This window comes from Melitaea cinxia, chromosome 9 (genome assembly GCF_905220565.1).
Source record: "Melitaea cinxia chromosome 9, ilMelCinx1.1, whole genome shotgun sequence".
NCBI classification, from domain to species: Eukaryota; Metazoa; Arthropoda; class Insecta; order Lepidoptera; family Nymphalidae; genus Melitaea; species Melitaea cinxia.
Genome location: NC_059402.1, coordinates 12,863,614 through 12,876,453, shown reverse-complemented (window position 1 = coordinate 12,876,453; position 12,840 = coordinate 12,863,614). Strand labels below are relative to the sequence as shown.

General features: G+C 31.0%; 1 protein-coding gene across 1 annotated transcript in view; it reads right to left on the bottom strand.

The window, feature by feature from the left end:
- LOC123656350 (POU domain, class 6, transcription factor 2) overlaps positions 1-12,840 on the bottom strand; it is a 161,792-nt gene that overhangs the window by 15,496 nt on the left and 133,456 nt on the right. Inside the window, exon 8 of the mRNA XM_045592044.1 lies at positions 1,091-1,272. Within this exon, the coding sequence (XP_045448000.1) occupies positions 1,091-1,272 (182 nt within the window). The remainder of the gene's footprint in view (positions 1-1,090; positions 1,273-12,840) is intronic.

Below are 12,840 nucleotides of genomic sequence, written 5' to 3'. Positions count from 1 at the left end.
GAACAATTTAATCGTAGGATATATTGGTCTGATTTTAAAAATGTCTTTGTTTTAGGGCAAGCTAAACTATGTTATGTTTTCATTTATATGGTAGGGGTATAATAATTACTATTATTTCCAATGAAAGCGAAGTAGATATGATGATATGATATGATCATCTCTTAATCAATGAATTTAATATAATTGACCTTTTACTGACGTAATTTTCGCAACCACAAATCAAAGCACACATTCTTTTAATTTTGAGTTAAGCTTAAGTCAAGTTACAACGCAATCAGAGCAACTTAAGTTGATGCAACCGTTAACTCATTAGTTGATCAATCTGTAATACTAACTAGTGTTTATAAAACAATCAAATACTAGACTTAAGTATGCGAATATACTAAAACATACATTACCTTACGCGTAATCGACTTTGCACTCCGCTACCGACAAAGTGACTAACTCTAAACATTGTCTGACTTTCAACTCTTTACAGTATTAGTTGAAATAACTATACATTGTTATAGTTCGAGTCGGCTAATGGATCGCCTATGCTTAGAACGGGAAACTTTTATGGATGAGTACAATCTAGTTAGAAAAGTCTAAAATAACTTGCAGTTTCTAATTGACAGTTACGTTTTGTTTTAAATCGGTTGATTTAAAATTTAGAGAACAAATGCTTAACGAAGATTCAAATAAATAGGGTCTAAAATAAAATCGAATGTTTTCAATTAGGATTTATCATATACGAATGATTATGATCTTTTAATATTTTACCAGTGAGAACCTGCGTTACATGTTATACATACTTTATATTGAGAAGCGTATGTTTATAATTTCATAATATATTTATTAGTTCATACTACATCGACACGACGTTATCAAGGAAAATAAATTAAAAAGCAACATAAGTTGACAGTTGCGTCAAGTAACCGTTGACAGTTGCTTATTTAACGGTTGCATATTTTTTAAAATAAGAATATCATAAACAGGTTTAAGTTGGTTCGCTTGGCGAAACTGGCGCCTAGGATAGGCGAATGGGCTACAGGTTGCCAGTTTTCATTTATTAACATTGTTGCTTTATTGGATGTTAAAAAGTTCTACTTACTTGGCGAATCAGCCAGTAAATCTCCATCATCATGGGCCGGTGACTTCACGGAGCCGGGTGACAATTTCACCGGGGGGTGCGGCGAGGCCGTGGGCGCGGAGCCCACACTGCCAGTGCTGCTTGTCGTGCCCGCGTTCGAATGAGATGTTGTGATTGTTATCTCGCCGTTTGATGCTGCGAGCCTGATAAGTACAAGTGCAATGTAATTTCCTTCCTTTCTAACCGACTTCCAAAAAAGGAGGTCCTCAATTCGATTGCCATTTTTTTAAATTTGTGTATGTTACCTCAGAACATTTGACTGGATGGACCGCAATAATAACAATAATCTTTGATAACGTGCATTTACTTGACGTTCGACGTAACTGATATCGGGTTTTTTTCTTTTTGAGCAAACCCAATTATAACCGACTTCAATTCGATTTTTATGTAGTGTACCTATTTTGATAACTCTACTTTATTTGAAACTAGCGACCCGCTCCGGCTTCGCACGGGTATAAAATATAATTATAGCCTATGTCATTCACTGAAAAAATGATTAAAATCGATCCAGTATTTTTGATTTAATCATTACTGCCCGTGGCCCGCACGCGTTAACTTAGAGTAAAAGCCGGCCGGAAACGCCGCAAACGCTACGTACCGCGATTTTTAAATCTGTAATATCTTCAAAAATATTCATTTAAATCATATGCTGTAAAGGGCCTTATAGATCTATATTAAATAAAAAATATATTTAAGGTATTTAATTGGATAAGGATTAATGCTGTATTGGTTAAAATCGCTTCGAAAATTAGCCATTATTTGTCGTAAAAAGTAAATGACAAAAAAAAATGTTATTGTGGGATATCCACAAGAGATAGGTATATACTATCGCGGAGTTTTCTGTAGACCTTTTCAATGTGTACAATACTTAGTACATTATTTTGATAAATCTCGTAGGGTTCAGCCTGCGTTTGCAATTTAAGCGAAAAAAATAATTATTATTTACGACATAACATTAGAAAACTCAAAAATAACAGTATTTCTCCACTATTTAATGGATGTTATTATACATATAAACCTTCCCCTTGAATCAATCTATCTATTAAAAAGAACCGCATCAAAATCCGTTGCGTAGTTTTAAAGATTTAAGCGTACATACATGTGCAGGGACAGAGAAAGCGACTTTGTTTTATACTATGTAGTGATAGTGATGATGATGATGCGTATTGAGATTCGTTTTTTTTTTGTCAAAAGACAAACACAGTTATGCAGTAATATTATTAATCTCTTTAGCTTTGTATACATCAAGAAGGTAATTTTTAAAAGAGTTAACCATCTCTAAATTTCCAATTGTTGAAAAAATTGTGCTGATGCTTCTGCTGATCATCGAAACCAATTTAACCAAGTTTAATTATAATACATATAAATTACGCGTTACGTTATTTGTCCGCGATGGACTCCTAAACTACTTAACCGATTTTAATCAAATTTGCATACCATGTAGAAATATAGGCTGTATTTTATTTTGATATATATAATTATTATGTTTAAGAAAAAAAATAAGGCGGTACGAAGATCGCGAGGTCAGCTAGTGGAATATATAATATTTTCGTGTCACAGTGTTAGGGGTTTTTTTTTGTATATTTGGTAGATATGAGAATTGGTTGTAAATTATTTTTTCAAACCACTATGTTATAAGGTTGGGCACCCCAATTTTTTTGTGGCCAAGATTTTTATTTTTATTTTATTATGATTTCTGATATTTTCTTACTCTTATTTCTAATAGCGTTTAGCGGCTTACTTGCTAATAAATTAATTACTTATGAAAGAACAAAAGTATAAGTTAATTCGTAATTGTTATATCTGCTTCTCTATTACTTTTCGTTATGTTTTTATTTTTAATTTTATTTATATTCAACGTATAAAGTATGTTATCGAGATATTTGAAATGAAATTGACGAAATAAGTTACCTCTAGATAAAACATCAAATAGCGAAAAATAATCGAATGTCTTCTGGACATTAAAATGTCAGTTCAGGTTGAAATTATCTGTTAAAAAGTTTTTTTTTTTTCAATAATCTTTTTTTTTATACAAGTGCGTGAACGAGTCGAGGTACTTCCTCAGTCAGGCTGCTCCAGATGTTGTGATTTTATGCTGTGCCCTACGTCAGTTAAATCTATTTTGCACAAAAACCACAACACTGTGTTTAATGATACGTTTGAAGTAATAACACATAAATAGTAAAGGTGATTACAGGAATTTTAATGATGAAAAAGGTTGATAGTACTTTAGTAAATTTTAAGTAAAAACTATAATATGTCGTACATTCTAGTTTTTACGTTTAGCAGATGTTTGTTTACCCGAATGTAATAATGTAATACTTTTATTTAACAATCGAAGTTTCTTAGGAGTGTAACTTTTTTATAAGGCCTATTTGAAAAGTAATTTACTTATTTTATTATTAAATACTTATAAGATTCGTAGAATTGTATTAACTACCACGTTGGTTTCTTGCAACTTTATTCGCTTGAATTACCTCATTTCTACTTAATACTTATTAATCGTCAGTTATATAAAAGTAAATGGCAAAAAAATCTGTAGTATTAATGCAGTTGGAGCATCATATAAATATTTTAATATACTTTTTCGTAATGCATATGGATACACGGTACATATACCAAAAAAACATTTTTTACAAATTTTGTCTGTCTGTTTGTTCCGGCTTATCTCCTGGACCGATTTTGACGGGACTTTCACTGGCAGATAGCCGATGTAATAAGGAGTAACTTAGGCTACTTTTGTTTTAGACCTCTATTAATTTTATATATCTGCGAACTGAACAATAACTTTTTTGTTAAATTCCACGCGGACGAAGTCGCGGGCACAGCTAGTAATTATATCATTGGATGAAATATTAATGTATAAATTATAGAAGAAATGACTCTTTGTTTTTTTTTATATCACTAGGTCGGCAAACAAGCGTACGGCTCACCTGATGGTAAGCGATTACCGTAGCTTATAGACGCCTCCAACATCAGAAGCATCGCAAGCGCGTTGCCGACCCAATTCCAATCCCCCCCTCCCCCCGGAGCTCTGGTCACCTTACTCACCAACAGGAACATAATACTGATTGAAAACAGTATTGTTTAGCTGTGATCTTCTGTAAGGACGAGGTACTTCCCCAGTCGGGCTGCTCCATATTTTGAGCAGGGAATTCCTGCTGTGCCCTACCTCAGTTAAAAGTGTAGTAGTTGTAGTCTTTAATCTTTCACTGAGGTAGGGCACAGCAGGAAATGTCCTGTTCAAAATCTGGAGCAGCCCGAATGGGGTAGTTACCTCGACCTTATAGAAGATCACAGCATAATAATTCTGCTTTCATACTTGACACGTGTTGTGTTCCTGTAAGGTTGCCAGAACTTCTGGAGGGGATTGGTCTGGGGTGGGTCTGCAACACGCTTGCGATACTTCTGGTGTTACAGGCGTCTATGAGCTATGGTAATCGCTTAATACCAGGAGAGCCGTACGCTTCTTTACCGGTCGGTAACTAGGACTAGTTGTATGAACAAAAAAGTCAAACCAAATCTCAACACTATCGTTGTGAGGACAGTAGTCACTTAGTGTTGTAACAGGTGTATGATGTTGTATGGGTATAATAGACAGTGTTGTAGTTGAATTGTAAGATACTACTTACGTTAACTTCAATTACAATATCTAAGATAAGCCAATTATTTCACTTAAAAACGGTAAAGTGCTAATCGACTAATAGTAAGATAGTAAAAATGTAAGTATTGTTATACTTAGTACGTGTAGAAATCATTGACACACATCTCATTAGCATTGTGTATAATATTAATATTACACAATTTATAACTGTCAATGTTTTTTATGTCTTATGTTAAAGTTTTAACGGCTATTTCTTACAAAATATATAGGTAATTATATTTTCTTATATTTAATAATTAACGTTTCTAAAAACACAAATCAATCAATAGGTCATGATCATTGGTATTTACAATTCATTAAGCACAAAAAAGCGACTAAAACACTTATAGTTGAGCTAACTAATGGCCAGTTTCAATACTCTATCTATCTCTAAATTTGCTTACTAGCGATAGATTTTTGACACAATTTATATGGAGTTAACGTCAAAATTCTATCTCTAGTAAGCAAATTTAGAGATAGATAGAGTATTGAAACTGGCCATAAGTTGACATTTATAACGATATTTAATTGTTAATTTAAAATATCATACCATATACGACGAAATTACCACGAAGAATGAACGTAAAAACAACAATATAATTTCAAAGAGAAATTTAAATTAACAAACGTAAATCACGTAAAAAAATAAAAAACAAAAGACAACAATTTTGCAACACTGTCATTAGTGTCATAATTTATACTTAAAGCATAACTCGTTTTAATTATAAAATGATAATACTAAAACAGTGTATCCTTTTAAAGGAACGTTTTATGAAAGCAGTTTTTTTTTATCTCTAAGTCCTCGCTGTTAACAATAGTGTTGCAACTTGGTCGCGGCTCGTTCGCGGCGATGTTTAAATGAGGCACGTTTCATTAAGTGCGTCGTTGCATTAGTGATGTTTGCGGGCTAATTAGGGCCTCATCCGTTGCACACAATAAATACGAGTGACTTTTAATGTCGATATGCGTTGACACAGTGCGCGTTACGAATTTTGTTTAGTTGTGTTTTAAGTTAATTTTTTTATCCTAGTTTTATCACTTTTGTGTTTTTGTTGAATTGATATTTTATGAAACGATGTTTTTTATTTATCGATTAATTTTGATGTACAATATTTCGCGTCTTTATTGTGTTTTAATGAAAAATATTCGGTGATTTATTATTCAAATTAATTATCAATAAAAGCTTAAGGCTTCTAAGCTATATAGTTTTCTCCCTTCGGATAATCTACTCTCTGTATCGTTAAAAAATCCTTAAAACTGTTTATGTAATATTCTATAAAAGTAATTTATTAAAATCGTTTTAAAAGATAAGTGCACATTTTTCTAGCGAACCAATTTCCTTGACACACACGTTTCCACTAGAACAAAACCGAGCACACCTAAACATGTACATCTATCATACACTTGAGTCACTCACACTACGGCGCAAACATTAATTGTTTCTTCAATTTATCAACACGTTAGATTCTCGACGAGACTACGCTTTTCGGAGATAATTATTTTGTAAATAACAGTTTGGGTGAAAAAAAATTCAATATCCCGACATATACGACCTCGTTTTGATAAATAAATTAAAAAAAGATACCTGATTAATTTTCTTATGAAAGAATGTTTAAGGTTTATTTTGGTATGTGGTTGTGAAATATATTGTATTTATAGTTTAATTTCAATAACAAAGTATAATTAATTAATAAACAAAAAAAAAAAACAAATACACGTTTTTTTTGTGATAAGATCACTAGTACGAAACTGTACCTACTAGCATAATTACTAATTATTACACTTATTTCCGTCACCGGTCTCATTAATTTGACATACGTCAGAAACGTATTCAACCGCCATTAAATTATATTTTCATAATTAGAACTAAGTATTAAATAAAAACACAAAAAAGGTTTTTTATAACTCAATTTTATAAAAAAATAATAGCTGTTCATAGGTATCATATTAAATCTAGGGGTAATACCGTAATTGCACGTTTGTAACAGATAACAAACATCATAAGTAATTTGTAGAAAATTATGCTATGACGTTTTTAATTACGATATATGTATATTATATGCACCGTATGACGTACTTCCGACTTTGCTCGAGAACTTGAACTTGAATGTTTTATGACAGCGGCTCTGTGGTGTGGTGTAGTGGTCATAGAAGCTACCTGCCGTGCTGACCTTGATTTTGATTCACATACTTAATCCAATGAGCTCTGAATACCTCACTAACCAAGGGAAAAAGTAACTATTTGAGTACTCTATCTCTATTTTAGCACAAGAGAGTTCTTAAAGAAATAAAGAAATGGCACTAGTTTTTACAAAATAATTCTCTTTAATTTTTTTATTGAATGAGACACCTTAAATAGTTTAGAAAGTTAACAAACCGCAATAAAGAAAGATTAACACCTATTTTTTACATTATATTCTATTTAAAATAATAAATCAAAATCATAAATCATTCAAATAAAGAATCAAACGAAAAACAAAAAACAAAATGTAATAAAAATAAATTAATAAACTTCGAAATAACATGCCTATTATTAAGAAAGAGCTAACTTTCTTATTAATATAAATTTAATGGTATGTCGAATCAAAAATTGGCAACGTCCGTGTTTCCATGTTGAGTAATAAAACGCATTATAACGACTTACAAACTGCACAACGCAATAATTATAAACGCCTAAGGCTCTCAGTTCGTTCGTTCAAACCTTCAGATATTTAAAACGTAATTATGTTATAGGATAGGTAATGTGTAATTACTATAAGGTATTTTAAGAATTTTATTCGAACTTAATGTGCAAAAGTTCGTGTTGGTTAAAATTTATAGTAAAGTTTTATATGGATGATGACAATTATTATAGTTTATTATAAAAAGTGTACATCAAATAGGATTACGAAGAGGCCTTAACACAGCAAATTAATGTACGAGAATATATGCATAGTGAAATTTGTTAAGAATATCTATAAAAGTCGTAAACATTGATACGAGTCAAACAAAGACCAATCTTTTATATTATTATAATCTAAAGCAAGCAGTGGAAGTCAAAACTAGAATGGTGAGTTATGAGTATATTTTTAGTAATATTTCTAGGACGTAGTTACATCATTGTAACTGTCAAAATTTTTATACTTCGTGAACATACTTTTAAAACAAATAAGCATTTAAGAAACATGACAGGATAATTTTTGTTTCAAAGGTTATCTTCATTATAATTAGCGTGGATTTCCGATTGTTTCACACGTTGTAACTCTCATTGCATAATTTGAAGATTAAAAAAATGTATAATGTATGTCTAAATATGAATTGAAATATACGCAACGATTTTTGTACATTATACGCTGAAAGTTAACTAGAATTTCGCAGTATTTTGAAGTCGGTAAGCTTGATTAAAGCTTAATACTAATAGCTCGAGACAAAATAATAAATTGACTGTCAAATTGTTACAATAACGAGAATCCATATATTTTTGTTTCTTTTTTTAGCAATTAAAATAGCTGTTGAGAGTTTTCTTCTTTACTAGTATAGTACAATCTCATAACTGCAGCAGCAGCAAGAATTTTCTGATCAAAATATGGAGTAGCCCGACTGCGGTAGTACCTCGACCTAGATATAGAAGATCCCTAAATAATACTGTTTTCAAGCAGTATTGTGTTCCTGTTGGTGAGTAAAGTGACTAGAGCTCCTAGGGGGGAGGGGGATTGGGGATTGGGTCGGCAACGCGCTTGCGATGCTTCTGGTGTAAGCTAAAGTAATCTCTTACCATCAGGTTAGCCATACGTTTGTTGCCCGATATATAAAAAAAGCGATTTGTACCGACAAAAATAAGTAAAATAGATACTCCTTTCATCACAATTTTTCTATCTATACGTCACTAAATTTAAATCCATATCGATATTAATATAAGATCATTCTCATGATTATTAATAAATTTATACGAATTGCCAAGAAAATATAATTTATCATTATGTTCCATATACTTATTTCTAAGAAGTGCACACGACCACATTACCGACTTGTTACGTCATTGCTATAGAGCGTGCGTTACGTTTAGAAACAATACAATTTAACGTATGTTTCCAAATATATTCAAATTCGACCTCGACGGTACGTATATTGTATTCTCAAAAAATATGTATGACTTTTCGTTACACCCGTATTTCACAATGATTCAACGATTTAATGTAACTTTAATAGACGCCAAATGACATACAATATTTATCTAGATTGTAGGCCAACAGAAATGAGGTATTAAACTTAATTATGGATGCGAGAATTAATGCTTCCAGCCAGTAATTATGAGGTCGCATTAACTTAATGTCTTTGAAGTACCTACGCGCACACATATAAATTCACTTAATGGATGCACGGTACAATCGAATAGTAAAATCTTACTTTAATAATTCCATTGTTACATTAGCGTGTAAGGAATTAAATAACAGTCGTTATGGGCTATTATCTAAATAAAAAATATGTAATTTAAAACATAATTAGTAGCATCAGGAACTCTTTATCTATTCCTATTTATAATATAATACTATGATAAAATTTGAATAAATAATGTGCTCACAGAACTTGTTTTAAAACATGTTTAAGATATGTTCTGTTAATAGTGATATTGTTTCACCTATAAATAAGATTGTTACGAAAGAGAGTGAATTTTTATATTTCACTGTACTCAATTATACAAGGAAAATTGATATTTTTATACTAATTAAATTGATTGTGGTCACGTTGAGTTTGTTACCTAGATATGTATTATTGTATTAAAGCGTAAAATTGTTATTTACTAATATGTGTTGTCCTAAAAATAGTCTCTGTTTGGAAAGATTAATGGTTAAAACAGAAACGAGCATGACGATATTCTTAATGCAGGAATTCATTTAGAAGTATGTAATACCTAATAATTGATAAGCATTCTAATAACTTCATATAGTCTAATTTATTTATGACGTAACTCTCTATAATTGTTATATAATGTGAGAATTGGAAAAAACTAATCAAATTACAGCAATTCATTTCAAAACAAATCAAATCAAATTTCGACAAACAAACTCATCGCTATATACAAAACGGAAGTACGTAATACGTCAAAATTAAATCATAACAAAAGTACGAAGTTTCAATATAAATTAGAAAAATCTTGAACATTTAAATACGCTACATAATACATACGTAAAAAACAAGATTATAAATCTAACTGACTATTTATTAACCTTGAGACTAGCGCACTGTGGTTGTCAATCTTTTCGAATACTAAACTTATTAAGTTAACTACAAAAATATTACTAAGTACAATGAGCTTTCAATTAGGTCATTAGCTTTATAACCGACAGCAAACAAAAGAAGATTTAACGGTCTTCTATGTTCCTTTATATCGAGTCTCTATTGAACTTATCTGGATGATATTGTATTTAAAAATGTTTATGGTGCGTTAAAAATATTATATTGGTACTTGAAGAGCTTATATTTTCTTTTTGGATACATGGATTTGGATACAGATTGAGAAGTACTGTCGCATAGTACAAGTTGCACTAGTAGACAAGGCATCGTAAACTCTAATATATTCAAACACGATATCGCATAGGATCTATTTATCACTATTACTCGGATTAGACGCGTCACGGGCGCTAAGGTAATTATACGCTGGAATACTTAATGCCTCGAGCGTACCTAATTATATGTTCGCATTAAGACCTTCGGTTAAACAGACTGCGGCTTTCGTATTTGCGTGACCATCGATTTTATTTAAGTTGACTGTTAATCTATCGTTGAAATTTTTGATTGTGTTTATGTAAGAATACGGTACACGCAGGGCCAGATTTAGGGGAGGACAACCGGGGCTACAGCCCCGGGGCCTTCATAAAAGAGGTGCCTCGTCAATAGAGACTTAGAAAAAAAATTAAATTCAGACTAGTAAACACTAGTAAACAACTTTTCCTTTCGCATTTTTTTTTCGCGTTTCACCCTTTAAAAATTGTCCATGTTATTCGGAAAATAACTTGGGGCCAAGGGACCTCCACTCCCTTATTGCCTCGAGGACTCCAGACCTCCAAATTCGGCCCATTATAAAACCAAAATGAAACTATCATCTAATAGTACAGTTGGTTGATAGTCAGTCATATAAAAAAAAACTCTTATACTTATAGTACTATACGTTATAAAAAAGGCTTATAAGTCTATATCAATAAATCTACCTCGTTTATAAGATAGTATCTATTGAAATATATGTTTATTTTGAATTTTCAAGAGCTACTGATCTCATTTGTAAACTTTGAATTAGACAGCCTTTATTGGGATTTTTTTATTGGATACAATAAACTTGAAAACTAGTAAGTCTGGGTAATATAGTTCTCGGATATTTTTTGTTGTTGTATAGTAACTAATAAAATTATGGTATACGTATACAAAGATAAAATTAATAATATTTAAGTATACATACATACATTATGACGAGAAATTTGAAAATAAGTGAAAAACCGGTTGCAATTTGGCAAGCCCTTGTTTCTAAGCGAGGTTCACGAATTACATTGCGAACATTATATTTGAATTATTCATTTATTTTAAAGAAAAAATATAACAATAGTAAAACTATATAATAAATATATATTCGTATTATATACATATAGGGTAACAGTATGTTTTATTGTCTTATTGTGCAGGATTCGAACTTAATTTACACACCTTTTTAATATACAATTGTGCATTAATATGTCTCGGAAAATTTTCAAAATTCAGTTTTCTGATATCTCTCTGATTTTTTTTAGATGCATTCTTAAGGATATTACTTAAAAATTGAGCAATGTTTTAAACCGACGATCTACGGTTTACACTACTCAATCAGATATTTTTATTGAAAACGCTAGAAGCCAAAAGAATTTAAAGTGAAATAGCTTTCGCTTGTCACACCTTCTGATAAAGTCTCTGATAGCTTAACAATAACTTATATGCGAGCAAAAAACTTTATCTGAGACCCGTGAAATTGGTTCTAAATCTTCCGTAATGTTACACGTAATGACTTCTATTACAAAACATCATGACACACTGAAAATCAAGTTGTCGTAAAGTGTAACTACTTGTATATTTTAATATTTCCGCGCGGTCAACACCAGAAAATTGTTCACGAGGTACGCGAATAGAACACTACTTATGTAATTATATCAAAGCAGCGTTCGTATAGTACATCCTGTCTGTAATTAGCATAAAATATCTCATTAAGATAGATAATGGACTTCGTTTTCCTTGTTCTACTTGTAATATGAGATAAGTGTTTACATATTCAATTTTTTAATACTGTAAAATTGTTTTATTAATAATTCAAGTTTTGTTCAAACTTTTACTTCGTTTATAATTTTTGCTCGATTGGTATATCAGAGGTTAGTTAATATTACAGAGTAAAAAGTAATTTTAATATTGTTGACGTCTCATTTAGACTGGTTTCGTCTCAATTATTTATTAGGTATGTATCTTGCTAATCGTGAATCACAAAACGATTAGTAGTAGAATCCTAAAAATATTAATCTAAAACTGTCGCACAACTTAGATTAATCTATAACTCTTTTCTTGAACGCGTATAAAAAAATTAAGATACGAAATATGACGTCACTAAAATTCTTGTTTATTTAGTTTTGCTAGTAGCTGTTACATTTTATGAAAAAATTACATTTTTTTAATAACTAAATTTTTATTCAACAAAGTTATCCTTTATGGTAACGATATAGAAAAACGTGATCAAACTTCAGCAGTTACTTAGAAGAAAATAAAGCACAACATTGAAAAATGATAATTAAGTTTTGATGTGTCGTCATTACTAGACGTTACAAGTAGTAAAGTAAACATTTCTATCTTTTAATAAATACAGTTGTATTTCAGCTATAAAACAACATCATTACGATTATTACATTCAGTACAATAATGACGTGTAATAAGCAAGGGACCTCACCCCTGAGCGATAAGATCGGTATCCGTGCCTTTTTATTTCAAATGAATTAAAATGCTAATACTGTCATTGCACGATGTTCATTTATCATTCAAAATGAATGGAATGAAATTAGAAACATAATAAATAATGAAATCG